The 24,617-nt window shown below is 41.5% G+C and overlaps 2 protein-coding genes across 3 annotated transcripts; one reads left to right on the plus strand and one right to left on the minus strand.

The window, feature by feature from the left end:
* Positions 1-5,384: 5,384 nt before the first annotated feature.
* On the plus strand, positions 5,385-17,169 carry LOC311105896 (retinal guanylyl cyclase 2-like; the record flags this gene model as incomplete). The annotated part of the gene is made up of 18 exons (XM_084148120.1): positions 5,385-6,132; positions 6,883-7,184; positions 7,465-7,819; positions 8,035-8,119; positions 8,263-8,359; positions 8,445-8,579; positions 8,706-8,786; positions 9,024-9,200; positions 9,388-9,544; positions 10,187-10,336; positions 10,636-10,784; positions 11,676-11,839; positions 12,047-12,239; positions 12,428-12,602; positions 13,592-13,690; positions 15,845-15,939; positions 16,037-16,122; positions 17,085-17,169. The coding sequence occupies 18 exons, from the start codon at positions 5,385-5,387 to the stop codon at positions 17,167-17,169; spliced, it is 3,333 nt and encodes a 1,110-aa protein (XP_084004246.1).
* Positions 17,170-19,690: 2,521 nt separating this feature from the next.
* On the minus strand, positions 19,691-24,058 carry LOC311106054 (serpin H1-like). 2 transcript variants are annotated; one of them, XM_084148333.1, is made up of 6 exons: positions 23,856-24,058; positions 22,878-22,921; positions 21,550-22,169; positions 21,305-21,403; positions 20,948-21,180; positions 19,691-20,748 (listed from the first exon to the last, which is right to left on the minus strand). In XM_084148333.1, the coding sequence occupies exons 3-6, from the start codon at positions 22,130-22,132 to the stop codon at positions 20,446-20,448; spliced, it is 1,218 nt and encodes a 405-aa protein (XP_084004459.1). In that variant the 5' UTR covers positions 22,133-22,169; positions 22,878-22,921; positions 23,856-24,058; the 3' UTR covers positions 19,691-20,445. The 2 variants fall into 2 exon arrangements, with proteins under 2 accessions (XP_084004459.1, XP_084004460.1); XM_084148334.1 differs by lacking the exon at positions 22,878-22,921.
* Positions 24,059-24,617: the final 559 nt, after the last annotated feature.

The raw sequence follows: 24,617 nt of genomic DNA on the forward strand, positions 1-24,617 counted from the left end.
CTGTCAGGTTGTATTTTCAGTGCTACATCCCCAGAGAGGAGAGGGAGAGTGAGCAGGCCCATGACAGAATGATCTGTCCCAGGTCAAGAGAGTTGCGCTGGACCAGGCCAGACAGACAGACAGTCCCAGCCTAGTCCTCTATACTAATCTGTACTGAGCTGATAAGCGCAGCAGCTCTGGTTGTGTGGGTGATGCACTGTGGAGTGTCTGGATTTACAATTGTATAATATGGTACTCTCTCTCTTTCTCTCTGTCTCGGTCTCTCTCTGTCTCGGTCTCTATCTCTCTCTCTCCCTGTCTGCAGCATTTAATACGCTAATGGAAAATATTTGTTAAATGTTTTTTGGAAAACAGCTTAAAGTGATATATCAAAATACCGAACTACATGTTGTATTCCTATTAGGCCTTATTACACAAATACACATTATAAAGCTTGTATATCCTGAAAATAAAACGGTATATTTGAGCAGAGACCATGGGTATGAAAGGATGAGGTGAAATTCTGGGAAATGGGGGGAATACATGCTGAGCAGATTTTTCTATTGGGGGCCGAAGTAGGGTTGATATTAATATCCAGTGCCACTTGGTGAAAGTGAATGCTACAATACAGATTGGAGGTTGGTATTGGTATGAGCAAGTCTGTTTTTCCAGTCTAATGTACACTTGGCGCCATCGTGTGGACATTAAGTAATATTTTGGGATTATAGGTAAAGGGATAGTTCCCTCAAAATATATATTTTTCAATTTACCTTGGCTGTGGTCGATTCACCATAGCTATGCCACTACTGCAACTATGGAAGAATAAACAAACATTTAATCAAGAGGTTACTAAAACGTGTTATGTCCGAACCTGCAATTTACCTCAACACTGATAAAGTACACTGTGATAAGTACATATACCTAAATGCTGTCCCAGGGACCTAATTCACCAGTTTACATTCTCCTGTCTTTATCAGGCATTGTAATATAAAATCCACCAGATGGTGTCAGGGTAAGACCTATTGAACATCCGAACAGGACAGGTAAATGTACATTACAGCCATTCCATAAGCATATCGTCCAGATTAGACAACAATCAATATTATTTGTATCCATGGACTAGTTTTTGACAAAACTGCACGATAGAAAGCATGTGTACACATTCATTTCATTAGTATGATTTGTGTGTGGTGATTTTATATGTTTAGTTGCATGGTGTATTCTGCTGAGACGTCATTTTTCTCCCCTATTTCTGGCAGCAGGAGAGAGGTGTCAAGGTGTTACATTTAAGAGGCTCATCAGCTTATTCAGGATATGGGTCAGCAAAGGTGGAGTTGCTTTTCGACCCACCTCCCAGCACTCTCTCTCTCCCTCCCTCTCGCTCTCTTCTCTCTCTCTCTCTCCCTCCCAGCACTCTCTCTCCCTCTCTCTCTCTCTCCCTCTCTTTCTTGATATCTTTATTTCTCTCTCTCTGTGTGTGTGTCTCTCTCTCTCTCACGCACACATGCACACGCACACGCACACACACATTAATATGAATATGTATGATGAACGTAAACTAAAAAATGTGCTCTCATTCAGTGCTGTATGGTCCTGCCTGACAAAATTACATACAGTTACACGTGTTTTGATGTTGTGGCTATTGTAACTGGCTCTAAGGAAAACACCCTCTAAACTCAGTAAGTGCAGAATAATGCTTGGCTGGAGGGGGTGGGGGGTTGTAGTTCATACATGCATAATCTATGAGCAGAATTACTGTTTTACCTCAATTAGCCCCGAAATCCCTAGTTTGAAAAATGATTGTTTACTAGCTGCTGTGGGGCGCCATTTTCCCCCACGTGGGCCAGCCCCCTAGCAATTCGAGTTCCATATGAGTGACAGCTAGCAAGATCCACACACAGCAGAGCAAGAGACAGAGAAATGAAGTGGTGCACATATCTGCACATGTGACGTAATGTACGCGTTTTTCGGGGACCACTTTTGGCTTGTGGGCGCTACTTTCAGAACTTCAGGCTAAAAAGCATACAAAGTACCAGATAATATCTTTGATAGACAACTCTCCAAGTCAATTCAGTGCTGTATGGTCCTGCCTGACAAAAATACATACAGTTACATGTTTTTTTTAATGTTGTGGCTATTGTAACTGGCTCTATGGAAAACAAGTGTGCTGAGACAGTGAAAACTGTCATTTCTTTTCAGTCAAAGATTCCTCTGTGGATTTTATATGTTCAGCATTTTGCAATTACGTTGGGGGGGCCCCCGAGATTTGACTCCAAATCCATAATGGAGTCCAAAATCCAATATGGCTGCCACAGTACCATTAACCCCTCTATGGACAGATGAGACTCTCACGAACTTGATGGTTTTCTTCGTTTCGCTCTACGGCCCCCACAAGCATCTTGGGACTCGTCTGAAGTCGGTACAGCCGACCTGCCAACTTCTGTCCGTAGTGTCCGAACAGTTTCGGCTACACACTAATATGACCCCTCTGTGGAAAGGTGAGACTCTAATGAACACGTACATGTTGCCCACAGGCCTAACAAGACTCGTCTGAAGGTCCCCCGTTACCAGTTGAAAAAATTAATGGAAGTATATATGGACAGTGGTGTAAAGTACTTAAGTAAAAATACTTTAAAGTACTACTTAAGTAGTTTTTTGGGGTAACTGTACTTTACTTACTATTTATATTTTTGATATTTATACTTTTACTTGTAATTCACTACATTCCTAAAGAAAATTATGTACTTTTTACTCCATACATTTTCGCTGACACCCAAAAGTACTCATTACATTTTGATTGCTTAGTAGGACAGGAAAATGGCCCAATTCACGCACGTATCAAGAGAACATCCCTGGGCATCCCTACTGCCTCTGATCTGGTGGATTCATTAAAAACAAATGCTTCATTTGTAAATGATGTCTGCATGTTGTAGTGTGCCCTTGGCTATCCGCAAATTTAAAAATTTTAAAAATTGTGCTGTCTGGTTTGCTTAATATAAACAATTTGAAATGATTCATACTTTTACTTTTGATAAATAAGTATATTTTAGCAATTACATTTGCTTTTGATACTTAAGTATATTTAAAACCAAATACTTTTAGACTTTTACTGAAGTAGTATTTTACTGGGAGACTCACTTTTACTTGAGTCATTTTCTATTAAGGTATCTTTACTTTTACTCAAGTATGAGTATATGGAGACTGTTTAGTGCCAAAAATAAGGGGTTAAATACATGTAAAAAAACAACAACAAACATCTCTTATATCTCTCCTTTAGATTTTTTGGGGGGACTATCTGTTGTTCCATGTAGTGAACATGTTGTTCAATGCATTTGTATGGGCTAATAGCAGTAAGGCCAAAAATATTTTTTCATCAAATAATGTTTTAATATTTTTGTTTGATACTTCAAGAGGTCTTAAAATTCCAAATCAAATAGCAAAATGACCCTTGGTATTCCAGATAGCGTAGTAGACCACTTGTTTTCCTTAGAGCCAGTTACAATAGCCACAACATCAAAATACATGTAACTGTATGACATTTTGTCAGGCAGGACCATACAGCACTGAATGAGAGCCAATTTGACTTGGAGAGTTGTCTATTAATCAGCTACCAAACATTTTAGTTTACGTTCATCATACATATCCATATTCATCATAAATATTCAGAGTTGATAGTTGTGTATACTGGTCTATATTTCCTAGATGCATTAAGATATTCTAATGCGGTTTATTTGTGTATGTAAGGCAGACAACTGACTATTTGTATTCCAAATTTGAGCAATACCAGTGCTTGCAATATTGGGTTACATTAGTTTATGTGGCCCATCCCCCCCTCCAGCCAGGCATTAGTCTGCACTTTTTGAGTTTAGTTTTTGAGTAAAATATTTTGACACAACCAACCATTTCATAAATGGGAGACATTAGAGATGTGAAAAAATATGTCTGTGTTTTGTTCGACCTCGGGTAGAGGTATAATTTTTTTTTGGGGGGGGGGTCCCTGCCACTAGCCTAATCTGTCTAAATTGCCACTGGGTTCCTGAAACGCTTCGTCAAAACAGCTGAAATGACTGACGCAGGCAAATATTAAGGAGCTCAGGGGATACACGCGCAGGGAGAACCCTTCGTTAACGTTAATTATCCCCTCTACACCTGAGAGCAAATTCAATTTAAGTGTGGGGCCTATCATTGTCACATAAAGACATCAGACCAATTATTGCTCGGTGCATGGTGTTCATGCAACAAGCTATCTCCATGGCAAAGGAAAATAAATCAGTTATGTGACCCTAGATAAAATACTTTCAGTTTTTCATCTTCATCACTGTTTTTAGTGCCAAACAGAAAATGTATAATTATATTTCTTTAGAGCCCTCTCTGTAAATGGAAATGTGATTTTCTATAGAATATAGGCCCAGGCTACTATCTTGACAAGGCTTTGTGAGACGGTAATGTGTTTCTGAGACTCCAACGTACGTTGACAATCCTCTTATAGTGTGCCTTACCGAATATGGATTAGGTCAGGGTGCAGCACCCATTTTGCCTACAGGTCATTTTGAAGGGCTTTGATTGAATTGGTTTGGTTGATCTTGCCCTGCTATAATTTATAATATATATTCGTTAGACATTCAATATAAATACGTTTTACATTGAATAAAATATCACTTTATTTTAAGTGCTTTAGTAGTCTACGTTTCTGCAACCTGTTGAGCATCAGGTAACCTTTACTTTCCAAGAAGGATATCTTACAAGGAAAAGTAATGTTAGTCTGTTTGAATCTAATGAGCTAACATTATAAGGTGAGAAAAACTGGTATTTGTGTGTGTAGTGTACCTGTGGAGGAAGCGCTAGCCTCGTGAAGCGCTAGCAGCGGGATGTGAGGAGCTCTCCAGGGTGCTGAAGTTGACAGACACAACTGAGCTCCTGCCTCTACCTCAGCCTCACTCTGTCAAACAAACCAGAAAGATAATGAGGTGTTGTGTCTTCAACTGGGCAACGGTATGACATTTCACATGAGTGAAAATATAGAGAATACTGGAATGGTGAGGTGAGGTGATGATTACTGAAAAAAACAGGAGTGTTAAAAAACTATCTTCAGACTTCTCAGCTTTCAAGAAGGCCAAGAAAAGCAATGGTAAGTGCAACCTATTATGATTCAAGCTATGCTATTTCACGAGTGTTTTTTGGGGAAAACATGCTATCAAATACAGTGATCTCACTCTCACATCGCCTACTTTATTTTAACAATATGCAGTTCAATAAACTTTGAAGTAGCCTAACCCTAATTAGAAATTATGTTCAAATAAATAGGCTACCCTAAACTTTTTTTTGCAGGTGTCTTTGGTTTGGTTTATAATGCTTTGATGTAGGATCAGATCACAGTTCACCAATACGGATACTCAAGCAGGATAATGCAACATATTCCTCTAAATGTTGGAGGTGTGCTATGGGACTTATCCAACTATCCCTACAGCCCCACCATTTTCAAGAGCAGACACAGCCTTGCAACGCTGCCATTCTATAACTTTCTGCTATGGGTCCTGCTCGGGGTTTTGACGTTTCCATGCTGTGTCCAGTGTTTAATCTTCAAAGTTGGGGTCCTTGGGCCCTGGAACTGCGACCCGGTCTACTCCAAGGCCCTACCTGCGGTGGCCGCTAAACTGGCCGTGGGCAGAATAAACGAGGATTTCAGTTTAGATTTGGGAAGCAAATTGGACTTCGTGATCCTGCAAGAAGCCTGTGAAACGTCTAAAGCGTTAACCACATTCGTGTACTACGAGAACATGGTAGACGGTTTCGTCGGGCCCACGAATCCAGGATACTGTGACGCAGCCTCACTTTTGGGCAAAAACTGGGATAAAGCTATCTTTTCCTGGGCTTGTATTAATTATGAGTTGGATCGAATCAAGGGCTACCCAACCTTCGCACGGACACTGCCGTCACCTACGCGGGTGTTGTTCACGGTGTTGAAGCATTTCAGTTGGGCCAACATCGGCATCGTGTCTTCCAATGAGGATATCTGGATGGACACCGCGGTTAAAGTGGCCAACTCCCTGCGGAGCCAGGGACTTCCCGTTGGCATAGTAGCGTCGGTGGGAATAAACGAGACTGAGATGGAAAGCACACTGAGCAGAATCCAGGCTGCGGGGGAGATCAAAGGCAAGTGTTTTAAACAACGTATTTACCTTCTCTTTGCTGAAGTTTTAAATAATGGAGTGATACGAGTGAAGTAAGTGCAGGCTATGCTATCAAGCCTCACAAGACTGTAGGCCTACACAAAGTTTAAAGGGGTAATCCGCAGTTGAAACAATAACAAAGTATTCCTGCCCCTGTTTCGGAAATAAACTGAGGGATGGGGCTGGAGAAATGTAACCACTTTCAAATTCATAGACAAGCTATGGATACAAGTACTAACCATCCATGATATCAACATTATAGTTTTAACCATGTTTTGAGGCTATAAAGTGTTTGTTTACATTTACTTTGTTTACAAACATTGGAGTAAAACAAGCTTCTATTTTGGGTTCTGAAACAAGCTTCTATTTTGGGTTCTGATGGGGTACAACAGTTGAACTAAGCTCATGAGGCATTTATAAGTTATATTCTTCTAGAATCAATGGGTACATTAATTTATAATTCCCAAATGTTATGTAGCAACTGCATATTGCCCCTTTAAGATAGGGTCATCTTGGGCAATGATGAATGTTACCTCCACAAGTGTTGATGAAGTTATTTCCGACTTGATTAGGGGTTGTCAGGGTTGTCTCTCAAGTGTGAATCAATGCTATCATGAATGAATCATTTGTTTGCAGTAGGATGATTCAGCAACATGCACAGAGATGCAATTCCTTCATGCACATGGTCATTGCAGGTGTCAACCCCTCACTGTCTCTGTCCTGTGTGTTCCAGTGATCATCATGTGCATGCACTCTGCTCTGATTGGTGGAGAGCAGCAGACAGCCTTCCTGCTGAAGGCCCATGAGATGGGTCTGACGAAGGGCCGCTACGTGTTTCTCCCCTACGACACCCTGCTCTACAGCCTGCCCTACGCCAACACATCCTACTTCCCCCTGCAAAACAACACCAAGCTGCGGCAGGCCTACGACGCCGTGCTCACCATCACCGTGTCTTCTGATCTGATGTCATTCAACGAGGCGTTCAACATGGCCAAGAGGTTTGAGGAACTCACCATATCACTGGTCCCACAGCAGGTGAGGAGGGTGCTTGATATTTTCAATTGTGGGATGTGAGTGGAGTCCATCTGAATTTCAATTGATTGTTATGTTATCACATTGTTATTACAATAGTATTATAAATATGCAATTGATTGCATTTATTGAACATTGGTTATGTAGAGAAACACCATAGTCTTCAGGTCATTTGATATATAACTTAATTTTTTGAGTTTTAGATCAATTTATCACTCTCAGTTTGGGAAAGCTAATTACTTTACCAAATAAACCATTTATCAATGGCCTCCTTGCGTTCTAGGTCAACCCCCTGTTTGGAACCATCTACAACAGTATTTACCTCCTTGCCAAAGCCATGCACAACGCCAGGAGAGCTGGCCAGTGGCTCTCTGGGACCAACCTAGCTTATTTCACCAGGAACATGACGTTCTCTGGCTTCAACCAGAAGATCCAGATAGACACTGAAGGGGAGAGCCAGACCAACTATGTCATCCTGGACTCTGACGGATGGGAGGGTCAGCTGTACCGCTCCTATCTGGTGGACCTGAGCGTTGACATGGTCCGCTTCGCGGGCAAATCCATTAACTTCCCCGGGGGTTCCCCTCCCCCCTCAGACTCCAGCTGTTGGTTTGAACCAAACACAATCTGCACTGGAGGTAGAGAACCTGTTTCAAATCAAATTGTATTTGTCACATGCGCCGAATACAACAGGTGTAGACCTTACCGTGAAATGCTTACTTACAAGCCCTTAACCAACAATGCAGTTCAAGAAATAGAGTTAAGAAAATATAAGTTGCTAGTTTGTGTCTTTCATTCTTCCATCACCCAACCAAACTATGTATTTAGTCTCCATGTCTTACCTGTGTCTCAGGTGTGGAGATAACCTACGTCATAGTGGTGTTTGTGATTATCTTCGTTCTGATCGTGGGAGGACTTGGTCTAAGTCTGTTCGTAAGGTAACTCTTCTCACTGTGCTGTTCATCTGTTTCTTACTGTATTTTTATGCTGTCTAGATACATAGAGACTATAAACCCAGACAGAGATAGTTGGTATTGCTGTGCTGTGATCTTGGCTGACATGCTCTCTGATTGTCTGGCAGGAGGAGAATCCAGCAGATCCAGTTGGTGAAGGGGCCCAATCGGATCCTACTGACTCTAGAGGACCTCACGTTCATCAACCCTCAGCTTAGCAAAAGGGTAAATATATTTCCCATGTGATTCTCTACAACATTACCTCTATCTGATATACTGTATGTTCATTCATCTATTTTATGCCTCATAGAAAATCACTCTAGAGGACCTGAGTGACTCTAAAAGTGTGATAGACAACAACAGTATGCATTCAGGAGACCCGCACCACTCTGTGAACAGCATCACTACAGCAACACATGAGACCACAAATGTAGCTGTCTATGAGGTAAGTTGACGATGTTGACCGTTGAACCACAAGTCGACTTTTCATTCCTATCCCAAAAGATTTCAACGTGACTTGTAGAGAATGGAGCCAGGATAAAACCACATATTTTCTTCCATGGCTTCACAGGGCGACTGGGTGTGGCTGAAAAAGTTTGAAGAAGGCCATTTCAAGGAAGTCAAGCAGAGCACCACCAAGATCTTTACAAAGGTAAAAGAGAACATAACAATAACAGCAAGTTCAAGCACAAGTACAGTGAAATGCTTGCGAGCTCTACCCAACAGTGCAGTAATCAATATCTAAAATAGTATAACTAATACAAACATTTAAATGTATTATACTATAAAGATAACACAAGAAATAAGAATACAATGTATAGAGTCATGTCTGGGATGTGAGTTTGTTTTTGTTAACTTTGGGGTCTTCATTTTGTGTGAATGTGTCCAGATGAAGGATCTGCGAAATGAGAACATCAATCCGTTCCTGGGGTTCTTCACAGACTGTGACATGTTTGCTGTGGTGACAGAGCATTGTTCCCGTGGCAGCCTGCAGGACCTCCTGAGGAACGACGACGTCAAGCTGGACTGGATGTTCAAGTCTTCTCTGTTGCTGGACCTAATCAAGGTATGACATGCTTGATGTGTCATGTTACAGAACTTTTTCTACTAGTCTAATTTGTCCCAATAAGATTTTAAAATATCTTCTAAAAGCTGTTTTGGCCAGCAGATCATGTTAATTTAAAATGTTTTTCCGGTACCTTGTCATAAGTAACACCAATGGTTTACCAGTGTTGATCATATTGGCCTCTCAGGGTATGAAGTATCTGCACCATCGTGAGTTCCCTCACGGCCGGCTGAAGTCACGGAACTGTGTGGTGGACGGACGCTTCGTCCTCAAGATCACAGACTACGGCTTTAACGAGCTGCTGGAATCCCAGAAATCCCCCCAAAATCTAGTTCCACCTGAGGGTAACATCTATGCCTAGATCTGCAAATATTTTGACAAAATGTTCACTCTTCCATATCATGTTAAATCGACAGTGCAGTCACAAACGTGATTTTACTGTGTTTTATATATATTTCCACACTATGAGGTTGAAATGATCTTGTGAAATTTTGAAAATTATGTTAATTCCCTTTTAGTGTAAGAGTTGATTGAAAAGACTGCCTTAAATTTCAGCTTGTTTTGCATGGCTGGGGTTGTGGACCGCCTGGTGACATCATAACAAAGATAGTTTTCCCTCCTCTCTGCCAATAACAATTAGTTTTCAGGTTACACATCCCTCCCACTAGGCTCCTCCAGTTAGGCCCCTCTCTCAGACCACTCCCAGAAAGTCCTAGCAAAATTCTTGCTTGAGAAATGTCATTTTACTAAGAAGCTATTTTTTTTTGTTTTTGACCATTTTAATTGAAAATAATCACAGTAAGGTACTTAATTGTTACCCAGAAATGATTTGATATTGAGATCAAAATGGCTGCATTGGACCTTTAAAGATGGACTTGATGCACAATCGTTTGTATTTCTAGTTTGTGAGCATAAATCTATGTCATTTAAATGTGCTGCATTTAACTACCATGCCAAAATCGTGACCCTGTGCCTCTCTATCTCAGATCAGTTTTGGACAGCTCCAGAGTTCCTCAGAGACGTGGAGAACTCTCGGAAGGGGACCTATAAAGGAGATGTGTATAGTTTTGCCATTATACTCCAAGAGGTGGTCGTCCGAGGACTTCCATATTGCATGCTGGGTCTGACTCCTGCGGGTAGGTCTGGGGGATACAAAACAAGCAAAACCATACAATCCACTCTGAGAGGCAATTTTTTGTTTTACCTTGAGGTCATTTTTCTGTCAATTGATTGATTAGTTATACTGGTATCTATCGAGTAATGTCAGAGTTCACAATACTTTTCCTATCTACAGTGTATAATGTAGCAACATATTGTACATACAGCATTTCTGCTTTGCTTTGACAAACTGTCTGGTACCAGCTGCCAATAAGCTGTGTAATGAGTTGTTATGCTCCCGTGCTGCTGCTATATAACCTCTCTCCCTCCCCATCAGAGATAATCCGTAAGGTGAAGAAGCCTCCTCCCATGTGCAGGCCCACAGTGGCTCCAGATCAGGCTCCTCTGGAGTGTATTCAGCTGATGAAACAGTGCTGGAGCGAACAGCCTGACCGGAGACCAGCCTTCGATGAGATCTTTGACCAGGTCAGCAATCCTCATCTGTCTCCATGGTTACCTGCTGTCAATGTCATAGCAGGGTAATGCAGGGAATATGTCTGGGTAATTATAGGCTGTGGACAGCAGAAATTGGTCTGTCAGCACTCATGGGCCGGGTCCGAAATCTGTCTTGCCTACTACTTAATAAAATGACATACTGTGTACTAATCGTATTACATACTATTTAGAACGTACTGTTTAGTAAAAACGAATGCAGTATGCAACAAATATCAACATACTAGGCTCACCCATCCTGAGAATGTGTAATCCAATAATGAGCAATTGCATTGATTCTCGCCATTTGTTTATTTGGGAACAGCGCATCCCCTTATCTCATTATCAGCAGATTATTAGCTGTTGTCAAACACACATGAGTCTGGAATAGGGTTGCAAAATTCCTGGAACTTTCAATACATTTCCTGGTTTTCCCAAAATTCCGGTTGGAGGTTCTCGGAATCAGGAGTGAATAAGCAGGAAATCCAGAATCCTCCACCCAGGGTTTCTGGAAAACCAGGAAATGTATTGAAAGTTCATGGAATTGTGCAACCTTATTCTGAAAAGACGATTCTCTTCCTCAAAAGTGTGCAGCGAATTCTACTAGATGAAAAGACGAAATTAGTATAACATCCTGGTATTTAAAGCATATTTGATTTTCGAAATTTCACTTACTATAAAACTAAATATTTTCGCATACCTAAAATGCATACTATTTAGAACGCTAGTATGGGTATTCAGACAAGGACAAAGTCTTGTCTCATAGCTTTATGGATTTTTACAGAGATCATAAGTCATACCTGATATTACATAATGTAGTGGTGCACCGATGATGATGATGATGATGATGATGATGGTGGTGGTGGTGGTGGTGTTGTGTCACAGTTCAAGCTGATCAACAAGGGCAAGAAGACCAACATCATTGACTCCATGTTGCGGATGCTGGAGCAGTACTCGTCTAACCTGGAAGACCTGATCAGAGAGAGGACAGAGGAGCTGGAAGTGGAGAAACAGAGGACAGAGAAACTGCTCTCTGAGATGCTACCTCCGTGAGTCAAGCATCATGTTATAACACACACAGAGACAACTAAATAAGACAATTGGCATCTTGTTATTTCAAGATACCGTTCTTGTATGATGCCAAGGGTATTATCCTTCCATCACATGATACAGTACCGTATTTTTAACTTTGAAGGATTGTTTGTTGCTCTGTGTCACGTTACCACTAACACAAAATGTCCCCTGTCACATTACAGTTCTGTGGCAGAGGCTCTGAAGACGGGTGCGACGGTGGAGCCAGAGTACTTTGACCAGGTCACCATCTACTTCAGTGACATAGTAGGCTTCACCACCATCTCCTCCCTCAGTGATCCCATCGAGGTGGTGGACCTGCTCAATGACCTCTACACGCTGTTCGACGCTGTGCTCAGCAACCACGACGTATACAAGGTCAGTTATATTTTCACACTACTGAGTTGAACCGAAATGAGCTGAGCCGAGGCATCATAGTTCCTGGAAACGGGTTGGGGTGCCGTGCCAGGGAAGCTTCACAACAGCACAAATCAAGTGAATTGATGATTTCTTTAGTATCAACTTGCCAATGTTTTACTGTATGCCTGTTTATTTTCATTGTGTAGGTGGAGACCATTGGTGATGCCTACATGGTGGCATCAGGTCTACCCAAGAGGAATGGCAATAAACATGCAGCGGAGATAGCCAACATGTCCCTGAACATCCTGAGCTCTGTGGGCACCTTCCAGATGCGCCACATGCCCGGCGTGCCCGTCAGGATACGAATAGGGATACACTCAGGTGAGAGAGGGCATTAGGTTGTCCCTGCCTGGCAGACACACTCTGAAGTTAGGCCACATATTAGCTAGAAGTTCAATCTTGCTCAATGGCTGAATGCCAACGTGAGGTGTTTATAAATATGAAGAGTTTCTTTCCAAAACGCTATATATCAATTTTCAGAAATCTTGGTACATTAGCTTATATTGTTTAAAGAACTTATGAAAGAGATTGGTGTGTTTTTTCACTATCTAATCATGGCATGGGGTTGTTCAATGACAGACATGTATTTGTTTAAAATCTATCACTTGATGGTTTCATTTCAGAGACAAATAATCATGTTTTTTTTGCAAAACACTATATATCCACCTCACTCTTAGAGAAATACGTTTTATTGCTAGGAGGTTTTACACAGTCAAATGTAACAAATAACTACAGTTTTAATAAAGAACCGTACAAATGATACATTTGTGACATCCATATTTAAATGTTAAAATGTTTTATCAATACAGTAATATGAGATCTGTATGTAAAACATTAACATTTGACATTTTAGTAATTTAACGGATGCTCTAATCCAGAGCGTTTTATGGTTAGTGCATTAATCTTAATATAGCTAGGTGCGACAACCACGCATCACAGTCAAATATACAGTGTGCGAACATTCCATTCTAGCTAAACAATAGATATACTGTATAGCGTTTTGCAAAAATAACTACATTTGAATACACACTTAAAATCTATGAATTGGAACAGTAATATTTAACACGTACGTGGTGAAAAAACAATCACACATGGTGAAAAAACACAAATGTGAAAAATGTGTGGATATAGCGTTTTGGAAATAAGCTCTTCATATCACAATCAATCACTTTGATTCGATTTCCTTTTCTAACTGTCTGTATGTGGGGATCCATCAGTCATAATGAGGGCGGTTGGAGCAGTAGCAGGCCAGGGTTTGGTTTCTCAATGTGATGGCTGAGATGTGATGCTCATATGTTATGTGTGTACAGGGTCATGTGTTGCTGGGGTGGTGGGTCTGACCATGCCTCGGTACTGCCTTTTTGGAGACACAGTCAACACCGCCTCTCGTATGGAATCCACTGGGCTGCGTGAGTATCAGAGGTTCTTGGTGTTGATTTACAAAACATTAAGAACACCTTCCTAATATTGAGTTGCACCCCCCCCCCCCCCCCCCCCTTTTGCCCTCAGAACAGCCTCAATTCGTCGGAGCATGGACTCTACAAGGTGTCGAAAGCGTTCCACAGGGATGCTGGCCCATGTTGACTCCAATGCTTCCCACAGTTACAGTGGGGAGAAGAAGTATTTGATACACTGCCGATTTGATACACACATTGTATGATTTTTAAGTAATTAATTTGCATTTTATTGCATGACATAAGTATTTGATACATCAGAAAAGCAGAACTTAATATTTGGTACAGAAACCTTTGTTTGCAATTACAGAGATCATATGTTTCCTGTAGGTCTTGACCAGGTTTGCACACACTGCAACAGGGATTTTGGTCCACTCCTCCATACAGACCTTCTCCAGATCCTTCAGGTTTCGGGGCTGTCGCTGGGCAATACGGACTTTCAGCTCCCTCCAAAGATTTTCTATTGGGTTCAGGTCTGGAGACTGGCTAGGCCACTCCAGGACCTTGAGATGCTTCTTACGGAGCCACTCCTTAGTTGCCCTGGCTGTGTGTTTCGGGTCGTTGTCATGCTGGAAGACCCATCCACGACCCATCTTCAATGCTCTTACTGAGGGAAGGAGGTTGTTGGCCAAGATCTGGCGATACATGGCCCCATCCATCCTCCCCTCAATACGGTACAGTCGTCCTGTCCCCTTTGCAGAAAAGCATCCCCAAAGAATTATGTTTCCACCTCCATGCTTCACGGTTGGGATGGTGTTCTTGGGGTTGTACTCATCCTTCTTCTTCTTTCAAACACGGCGAGTGGAGTTTAGACCAAAAAGCTCTATTTTTGTCTCATCAGACCACATGACCTTCTCCCATTCCTCCTCTGGATCATCCAGATGGTCATTGGCAAACTTCAGACGGGCCTGGACATGCGCTGGCTTGAGCAGGGGGACCTTGCGTGCGCTGCAGGATTTTAATCCATGACGGCGTAGTGTGGTACTAATGGTTTTCTTTGAGACTGTGGTCCCAGGTCTCTTCAGGTCATTGACCAGGTCCTGCCGTGTAGTTCTGGGCTGATCCCTCACCTTCCTCATGATCATTGATGCCCCACGAGGTGAGATCTTGCATGGAGCCCCAGACCGAGGGTGATTGACCGTCATCTTGAACTTCTTCCATTTTCTAATAATTGCGCCAACAGTTGTTGCCTTCTCACCAAGCTGCTTGCCTATTGTCCTGTAGCCCATCCCAGCCTTGTGCAGGTCTACAATTTTATCCCTGATGTCCTTATACACAGCTCTCTGGTCTTGGCCATTGTGGAGAGGTTGGAGTCTGTTTGATTGAGTGTGTGGACATGTGTCTTTTATTCAGGCAACGAGTTCAAACAGGTGCAGTTAATACAGGTAATGAGTGGAGAACAGGAGGGCTTCTTAAAGAAAAATTAACAGGTCTGTGAGAGCCGGAATTCTTACTGGTTGGTAGGTGATCAAATACGTATGTCATGCAATAAAATGCAAATGAATTACTTAAAAATCATACAATGTGATTTTCTGGATTTTTGTTTTAGATTCCGTCTCTCACAGTTGAAGTGTACCTATGATAAAAATTACAGACCTCTACATGCTTTGTAAGTAGGAAAACCTGCAAAATCGGCAGTGTATCAAATACTTGTTCTCCCCACTGTATGTCAAGTTGGCTGGATGTCCTTTGGGTGGACCATTCTTGATACACACGGGAAACTGTTGAGCGTGAAAAACCCAGCAGCGTTGCAGTTCTTGACACAAACCAGTGCGCCTGGCCTGGCACCTACTACCATACCCCATTCAAAAGCACTTAAATATTTTGTCTTGTCGATTCACCCTCTGAATGGCACACATAAACAATCCATGTCTCAAGGCTTGAAAATAATTCTTTAACCTGTCTCCTCCCCTTCATCTACAATGATTGAAGTGGATTTAACAAGTGACATCAGTAAGGGATCATAGCTTTCACCTGGATTCACCTGGTCAGTCTATGTCATGGAAAGAGCAGGTGTTGTTAATGTTTTGTACACTCAGTGTATTTCTGCTCAGGATGTCTGTATTATTTTGCTGGTATGGTTGTAGTGACAGTGTTATTTCCTTTCAGCTTATAGAATTCATGTGAACATGAGCACTGTGAAGATCCTGCGCTCCCTCAACGAGGGCTACAAGATAGACGTCAGGGGCATGACAGAGCTGAAGGTATAAACACCTCACAATACATCATCCTCTGTGTTCACCTGTAGTATTTCTTTCAACTGTTTATAAATAAATAATGAATAATGATGTGTTCCTACAGGGTAAAGGCATTGAAGAGACATACTGGCTGGTTGGGAAAGAAAACTTCACAAAGCCTTTACCGACGCCTCCAGAGATTAAACCTGGGTAAGACCTCACAATACAGTACCTTATGTTGAGACACTGCCGAGAACTAAATTAATCTTAACATGTCTACATTTCATTTGGTGAATATTTGTGCACTGATTATACAGCAGTTCTATGTGTTTATGTGTAATAATTTCAATCATTTTCTCATCATTCACTGCATGAGCAAAATGGAGCCCCAATGAGGCTGTTTTGGTGGCGTTACATGTGTTGTCTACTTTAGGGATGACAATCATGGACTCAACCCAGAGGATATAGCTGCGTACAAGAGAAAAAAAGCAGCGAAAAAAGCTTGATTCTTTGAGTCAAAATCGAGGAGGTAGCTAGCAACTTGCATGCCGTGCTCTGTTGTGTCATGGTGGAAAGCTAGTTGTTGTGTGGTGTCTTCTGTTGCATGTGGTTTGTTGCTTTCACAATCTGTGGGATTTTGTTGAGCCCCCCGCCAATACTGTCCATCCATAGTCTCGTGATCTGATCTCTTAAAGTCTTGATCTGATCTCTTCTCTAATCTTCTAATCTTATCACCTTCAATACCGTTAAAAGCAGAGCAGAGCTTGACCATCCCAGAAAAGCTCTATTCATTTTGGTTAATCGAGTGGTTCACCCTCATTTCCATCCTTCCTTTCTGCTCACCCTCTCATTTGAGGTAGCACGTCTAAGACACAGGTGGGGAGGATGGGCTCATAGTAATGGCTGGAACGGAATAAATGGAATGGTACACATCAAATACATGGTTTCCAATGCGTTTGATACAACTTAATTTACTCCATTCCAGCCATTATTATTAGCCGTCCTCCCCTCACCAGCCTACTGTGCTCTAAGACATGCTTCTTCTGCCATGTCATCTCGTCTCGTCTTGTTTCGCCAATTGCCTTGTTTGTTATAATCTGATAGGCCTACTAGACTATTGTTTGAAGTGAAGGTACGTAGAGTTTAAATGTTTTTGGATCTTCCATTCTCAGGGACAACTGGCAAGAGATGGTGACAGATGAAATCAAGACGATATTTCGCAAGGCCAACCGGGAGGTGGACAAGCCTAAAATCTGAGCAGACGAGACAGAGAGAGAGAGAGAGAGAGACAAAAATGGGGAGAGGAGGAGGACACATCCAAAGAGAGAGAGAGGAAGAGAAAGGGATGATGAAGGAGTGGAGGACAGAGGGCATGAACAGGCCTGCTCACTGCGGCTTACGTGGCCTCCTTTAATAGGATTTCCTGGCTGCTGTCTGTGTAATCTGCTTGTGGCTAGCACAGCAGAAAGGGAGAGCACTAATGAAATGAAGGTTGTTGTATAGTGCATGTCTTCTTAATGAACCATGCATTTATTTCTCTGGTCTCCTATTGGCCACTAAGTGGCTTTGAGTCATTGGAGTGGTTTTGTCTAGATGGGATACAGTTTATGTCAAACTTTACACAGCAGGTTAGGATAATTAATGTAGCAGCTTAGGAGAATTAAGTTAAAACTTAGGAAAATGGTTAGGTTGAGGGTTAGCTAAAATGCAAAACATTTCAACTTTTGACGTCAGTTTGACATAAACTGTATCTTGTCTAGACGTGGCCCAGTGGAGTTGAGGCCCCAGTGCTCAACAGGATGATCTACTGTATAACTCCACTCTCATACTGTACTGTAGCTTTAATGGAAAATATGTTATATTTTTGTTAATGTTTCATCACTCTTCTAAACGCTTTGAAAGGAGCACTTCTCTCCACTTGAAGAGAGTTGTGGGGTGAAATAAGAATTTTAGTTAATTATTGCAAAATATGATATTCAATTTTAAAGTTATGGCCAAAAAGCTTTCTAAGGATGTACGGTTAGCATTTCAAAGTTGTGAGAGGAAATCGGATAGATATGTACTGTATTGTCAATGGACCACAAATCTGTTGCCATCTAGATAAATAATTCCCTATATTAATCATGTGTTTGTTTGTATGAGAAAAAAGAGTGCTATTTGGGAACAATGATACAATGCAAAAACTAAGGACAGACACATATCATATATTCCATTTTAAATTTCAACTGTGGATTTCTATGTATTACATTGACCTCTAGAAATACTATTTTTTTATATGCATGCTGTGTTCGCTTGTTATAGATTGTCTATGTAATGTTTCTGTAAAAAAGTATTGCCATTTTTAAGCAGGGCATTTGGAGCCACGGAGTACACTGATTCTCAATAGATGAGACAAGTGAAGAATTGTAATGTCCAATGTCGATGCCTTCATTGACAAGAGCACCATCTCTTGTTTGGTTGAAGGTATGACTTCTATGAATGAAAATTAATGCGCGTCCATTACAGGCACCATGGGCTCATACTTTAGGGTTACCTTTGCAGCACAAAACATGAATAGACCATTACCAAATAACATGAGCAATGATATATGCAGATGGATGTTTGATTATATACAGTATATTGGTTTGCTTTAATTGTCTTATGTATATTATTTCATCTATTTAATAGACTAAGAGAACAATTAATTAAAATCATGTACAGTATGCAATTTACATGTTTAAGATGCACAGTGCTGAAAAATGTAATCTGTTACCTGATTGCAGTTACATGAAAAATATAGTAATCAGTAATGTAATCCGTAATCAGTAACGTAAAGATGCATTCATGATATGTTGTTATTTGTCTTGGATATTTATGAGACACAAAGACTAATGTAAATATGATCTATTTAATTAAATAAATCACTGTTTTATTTATACGTATAAATATGACATGGGTTACAATTATTTCTATGGCTCTTCTAGACAAAAAGAAAGGGAAAGTATTAGCCACGTGGTTGCTCTATTCACCAGAAGATGGCGCTGAGATCACATATCTTGATCTTTCTGTCCCCTCCATTCTCTTTGTCCATTACTCTCTACATTGTTTGTTCATGGGCATGATGGAAGACTACTTTGTTTCTAACACGCCAGGTTCTACAAAATGTCTGTTTTTCATAATTATTGATGATGGTTGATGAACAGTTTCGTGTCTAAGGTCTGTCAATTGACAATAGAGATGTGTCATAAGTTTTACTTCCTTGTTGAGTAGATCTCCTTCTCCCTGTTTCACCATGTTAACCCTGAACTCCAACCTCACCCAGCTAGGTTTATTAGCTCCTTAATGGGGATTTCCTAATTTAGTGAACTCTATACAAAACTTAAGCTCTGGCAGTACTAACTAATGTGTTAAAAGTGGGTAAGGTCTGTAAGGTTGGGGAATCCTTTGGAATTGTGTGCCTTTCGCCGGTTTACAACTTAGCCTATGTAGGGTCCCCGGGAAAGATTCTCCACATTCCATTCTGTAGACAGAGGAATGTTCTGGAATGTTCGCCCTCTGGCCGACTGGTTCGATTGTTATCATTCTCCTTACTGAACCCAGACAGTTAGATACACAATTGCATATTCACTGCACAATTTAGTTCATTTCAGAGGCTTGTATCCTGATTATGGCCCCTTATTATGAGCCCTTTATTATGCTAAATCTAACCCTTTCTTGATCATGATGTATCAGTATGCTTTGACGAAACTGAGCAGATTCTTACACTTGAATCATCTTTGAATGTTAATCACATACCAAGTTCATTTTGTGTTTCTTTTTATTGAAAAAGAGTCAAAAGGACACAACATTGCATTATGGCAACATTCCAAGGTTGTGGTAAATGCCTACAACATAAAGTCACACAGTTTGGTTGGCAAATGGCATAGATAATTCACTTAAAACAAAGAGTACAGAGGAACAGTTTCAGTGCAGCTGGGAGGCAAAAACAACTGTGAAAGCATGATAAATGTACTTTGCAGGGTGGAAAGTGGAAGATAGTATGGCATGAAATTAGCTTGTGCAACAATATTTTTCTCTTTAAACATTAAAGATAATGCAAGTAACCACACATATATCACAAACTCAAAATAAGAGAGAGAAGCCAAACCTATACTGGTGAAAAGAATGGTGGAAAATGTCTGATTTTATGAAAGGCAAAAATCTGAGAGATCATAGCTACTTAATATAAGCATGCTGTCAGGTCGTCTGCTATTCAGGTACTCTAAAAAGGCACTTATGGTATTTGGCTATTTCCTGAAATGTGTTGAAATGCAGACTTAAACAATGTTATTGATTATGGCACATTGCAAAGGCCAAACAGCATTCATTCAAACGTATACACTCCTGTTCACTGGGAGTGCTTAATGTGTCTGTGATACATTAGTAGGCCTAGATATTCAGTCCACAGATGACCTATTGGAATGTGTTCTTGAGGTAACAGTCATGCCATAATACACATACTGTTTCCTGGCATGATTCAATCAGTAAACTGTAACTCAAACTATCCATTAACTATTATAACTCGTCACGCATCTTGTCTCCTTTGGGTCGCACCATTCTGCCGATGAAGAGGATGGAGTTGGTCTTGTTGTCCTTCACCAGGAAGATGAAGGGATGGTCAGCGTAGAACAACTTGGGGTTCCTCAGCTTCTCGCTTCCGAAGATGCTGGTGTCGAAGGGGTTCCCCTCGATGTCCCACTCCATGGCAGAGGCGTGGAACACGTTGGAGAGGTACAGGTCCTTCTTGCCGGAGATGTTGGACAGATCAGCCTTGGTTTTGTCCACAGCTTCGGTCAGACCAAGCTCACCAAGAGTTTTCTGGAGAGAAGAGTACAATAGAGTGTGAAACATGGAGAAATTGTTCATATGTAGGTCAAATACATTCTTTCATAGTCAAGCTTGCGAGCTGAGTCGTAGTTTATGAGATAAGTCATTAACGACCATTAAATCTATTGCAAACAATATAGTCGCAATGATAATAATAATAATAACATGCCATTTGCAGTGATGTGTTTACCTGGAGGTTGTGGCTAACTTCAACGCTGATTTTGGGCAGAGAGATGGCCACGGCCCTCTCCTCCATCTTGCCCATCCAGGTTTCCAGCTGCTTGCGGGTCAGCAGCTTCTCCAGCCTCTCCAGGGGCTCCAGGTGATAGGGCATGATGAACACCAGGCTGGACTGCTTTTGGCCCAGGGGCATGTCCAGCACAAACAACCCGTTATCTGTGTCATCATGGAACTTATAGAGACCTGTGGAAAACAGTCATGGGATGAGAATAGATGAGTCAAATGATCTTGATAATGTTGTAGATAATGTCTTATATTAAGGCTTATAGTATGGTATGTCTCTATTCAAAAGTTTAGCGAAACCTACCAGTGCGATGCATCATGGGAACAGAGACTGTGAATGAACGGGTCACCAGGAAGCCACGGTTGTCTACCATCTTCTCATGGAACTTCTCATCCCAGTGAGCTATAGACAGAGGATAATGTTTGTTTTGTAAAGATATTCACATCTCACAAGCTCACTATTTAATACTCCCCTATATCAACAGTAGTAGCAGTAGTTGAAGGTACTAACTACTAGGCTACGGAGTGTGTTTGAATAACTCTACTTACGCTTGAAGAACATAGCGTTGGCGATCGTGGCTCCGTCAGCATTCTGCACATCCTTGGTGATCTCAGGCAGCTTGCCGTCTGTCGACTTGGCCGCCCATTCGTTGATGGAGTTCACTGCGCTCCGCTTGTCCCTGAGGTTGATCTTCAAGTGGTCGTAGTTGTAGTGCTTCTTGCTGCTCTTCACAAAGTCTTCGGCGAAGGTGACCGAGCTGGGGCCATAGAGGCGGTTGCTGATCTTCCATGTGACGTTACGGGTCTTGGGGTCGCTGACCTCAGTCAGGAGCTCTGACAGGCCTGTGTGCAGGTGCTCATCCTTCAGGGCGTCAGCGCTGAGGACAGACTTGACCTGGGAGGCGGTGGAAGCCTTGGCCCCGAGGGCCACCATGCCCAGGGAGGAGGCCACCACCACAGGGGATATCAGGATGTTGTCAAGTCCCTTCTCCTTGGCCACCGTGTGGTAGAGGCTGAAGGCCAGGTTGGCGCTCTGGTCGGCCATGGTGGTGGCATGGCTGCTCAGCTTCTTCTTGTCTTCTCCGGAGGCCACAATGGCCAGCAGGCACAGAGCTACGAAGGTCACCCACATCCTTTCTTTCTTCTGGTTCTTGAGCAGCTATAGAAGCCTGAAAGCAGACAAAAATTCAAGAATGTTGGAAATAATGTTGGATTTTGTGTTGGTATTTGAGGCCACTGTTTGAAAGGGTCTATTTATGTATAGCAAATATGTGTTATTACAGTGTAGTTTTAGACGGAGGTCACTTATTCAGCAGTTAAATTACAATAGTCACCACAAATTACAATGTTGAACCCAGAAGAAGAGGGCAGGGTTGGCTGCACAAATGAATGGGTTCCAATTTTAGGCAGCCATGTTTCTAGCCACGTCAGCAGCTGTAGAACACTTGAGCTGTAGCAGCACTCTAGTGTGCTGGGCTCTGACTGAAGGTGTATTTTGATACCTCTCTGTGCTCTTGTTCATTGTAGAACAAAAAAAGTATACAGTCAACATTTCTAAAATAAAATTTGATATTCAGAAGTTCCCAGAGGTATCATGACTAAACAATTTTGTGAATGTCCACATAGAACCTATGGAGGTACTTTTTGCCCGTGAACACGAGCTCACAGGCAAAAAAAAGCATTTGCCTGACTTGTTCAAATAAAAGGACCAAATGTGTTTGCCTCAGGATATGTCTAACAACGAGTGGCTTCTTATTAATCCTTTGATTTTCCACTACTTTTTGCTTCTCTGCCTTCAAAAACATGGGTGTATAGCTGTTTTTCACTAATTTAGCATTTTTCACTTTGTATATCTTTGCATCATCATCTTGGGATACCTTGAAATGTTTTCATACTGATGTCAAGGTTTTCGTTTTTCATTCTGAAAGAAAAGAGGTGCATGGGGTCATCTCCATAGAGCAGGTGATAAAGCATTAGTCAGACCCATATGGAGCTTTTTTTCATTTCTTTCCATCTTCCCTTGAATATAAGGGTCATTGATGAAAACATTTTGTATTTGATATTTTCTTGAATATTGATTCATAGCTAGGTATATCACACATTCACACGCAAAACTTCTCTCATTGGTCAGTGCATGTCCCAGAAAAACGTCCATCCAATCAGAAATGCCACTGTGGAACAGCATTTTTGTATTTTTTTTTTTACAAAAGTAGTGCACTGGGCTTTTAATGGTCCTGTATTAGGGACCCATATATATATAGACGTCGGCACCGCTGGCAAAGCTTTTGTTCCAGAAAAAAAAAAAATCACTGCATCCACCCCCAAACAAAGTCCCACCACTCCCAAAATCATCTATGCAATGTTAGTAACAGTTCTGCTTGTTTGTGTGTGCAGCAATGTTAGTAACAGTTCTGCTTGTCTGTGTGTGCAATTACCCACAAGCAAATAATATCCCCAATCAAGTTAATGCAATGATTTGTAATTTTCTCTCCTCATTTATTGAATAATTGTAACCCAATAATCAACATGCATCATCAAGCAACGATATTATCTGAAAGTACAGTTATAACTGCCGTATCGAATACACTTTACAGATACGTTCTATCAGCTACTCCAGTTCTCACCAAACAGATGAGGTAATAGCAAATATATGCCGTTTGATTACACATCAAGATTGTGCAAGAGTGCCTGAATCCGAATACATTCCACATTATACAAAGTAATGTCGAAAAGAGTGCCATTTCTGAACCTAAATGCATGCACTACTTTTACTTTAAACCATTAAAACAAAACAACTGCTTTCCCCAAAAATATCGTTAAAACGGAGCATTATTCCAGTCTCTCCCAATCCTTACCTGGCACAGCTTGGCACGATCTCACTCGCTGGGTTAACTCCTCTGTCGACTGATGTTCCTACTGTTTTTCCTCTAGCCTATATATCCCACGGAAAAGAAGCTTCTGGAAGTTGGGAATGGGGTATGCAAATGAAACCTCTGGCTCTCCTCTGGATGCCGCGACTTCAGACCTCCCCCCGGATCCATTTGCTGCAGTCCTCTGCATGGTCCAAATGCTGCAGGCTGACTCAATCCCACACACAGATTTCATCATATGAAACTTTCACAAATGTTCTAACTTTCATTCACCAGCACAATAGATATGGGTAAAGTACAATAGTGTATATTTTTCAACAGAGGATATGTGCATGTCAGTGATGATGACATCCCTTTGGCTTCCTCTTGTAGTTGTGAATGGGTACATTGGGCACAATGCTCATACTGTATGTATGTGTATGCATGTATAGTATTTTCAATAATCCTGTCCAAAAGCAATGATCATGGAAGGGAATCCACACAACGTTTATAACAGTTGTTGTTACTAGAAGTTTGTAAAAGTAGTTACAGTTTCAGCCTCCCCATCACTCACCCCTCCCCCATACTGCCACGTCTTCCCCAGCTGATTGCAGGCTTGTTTAGGATGGGGGTTGTGGAGCAGGAGCTTTGGCAACAGTGCTGTAAACCAGCTAGAAATCAAGCTCTGACCTGAACACGTCCTCACCAGTCCCAATACAAGCAACTGCAACCGCTTTTTACATCATTTCATCTAATGGAGGGACTAGT

This window comes from Coregonus lavaretus (genome assembly GCF_964263955.1).
Source record: "Coregonus lavaretus genome assembly, chromosome: 30".
Lineage (NCBI taxonomy): Eukaryota > Metazoa > Chordata > Actinopteri > Salmoniformes > Salmonidae > Coregonus > Coregonus lavaretus.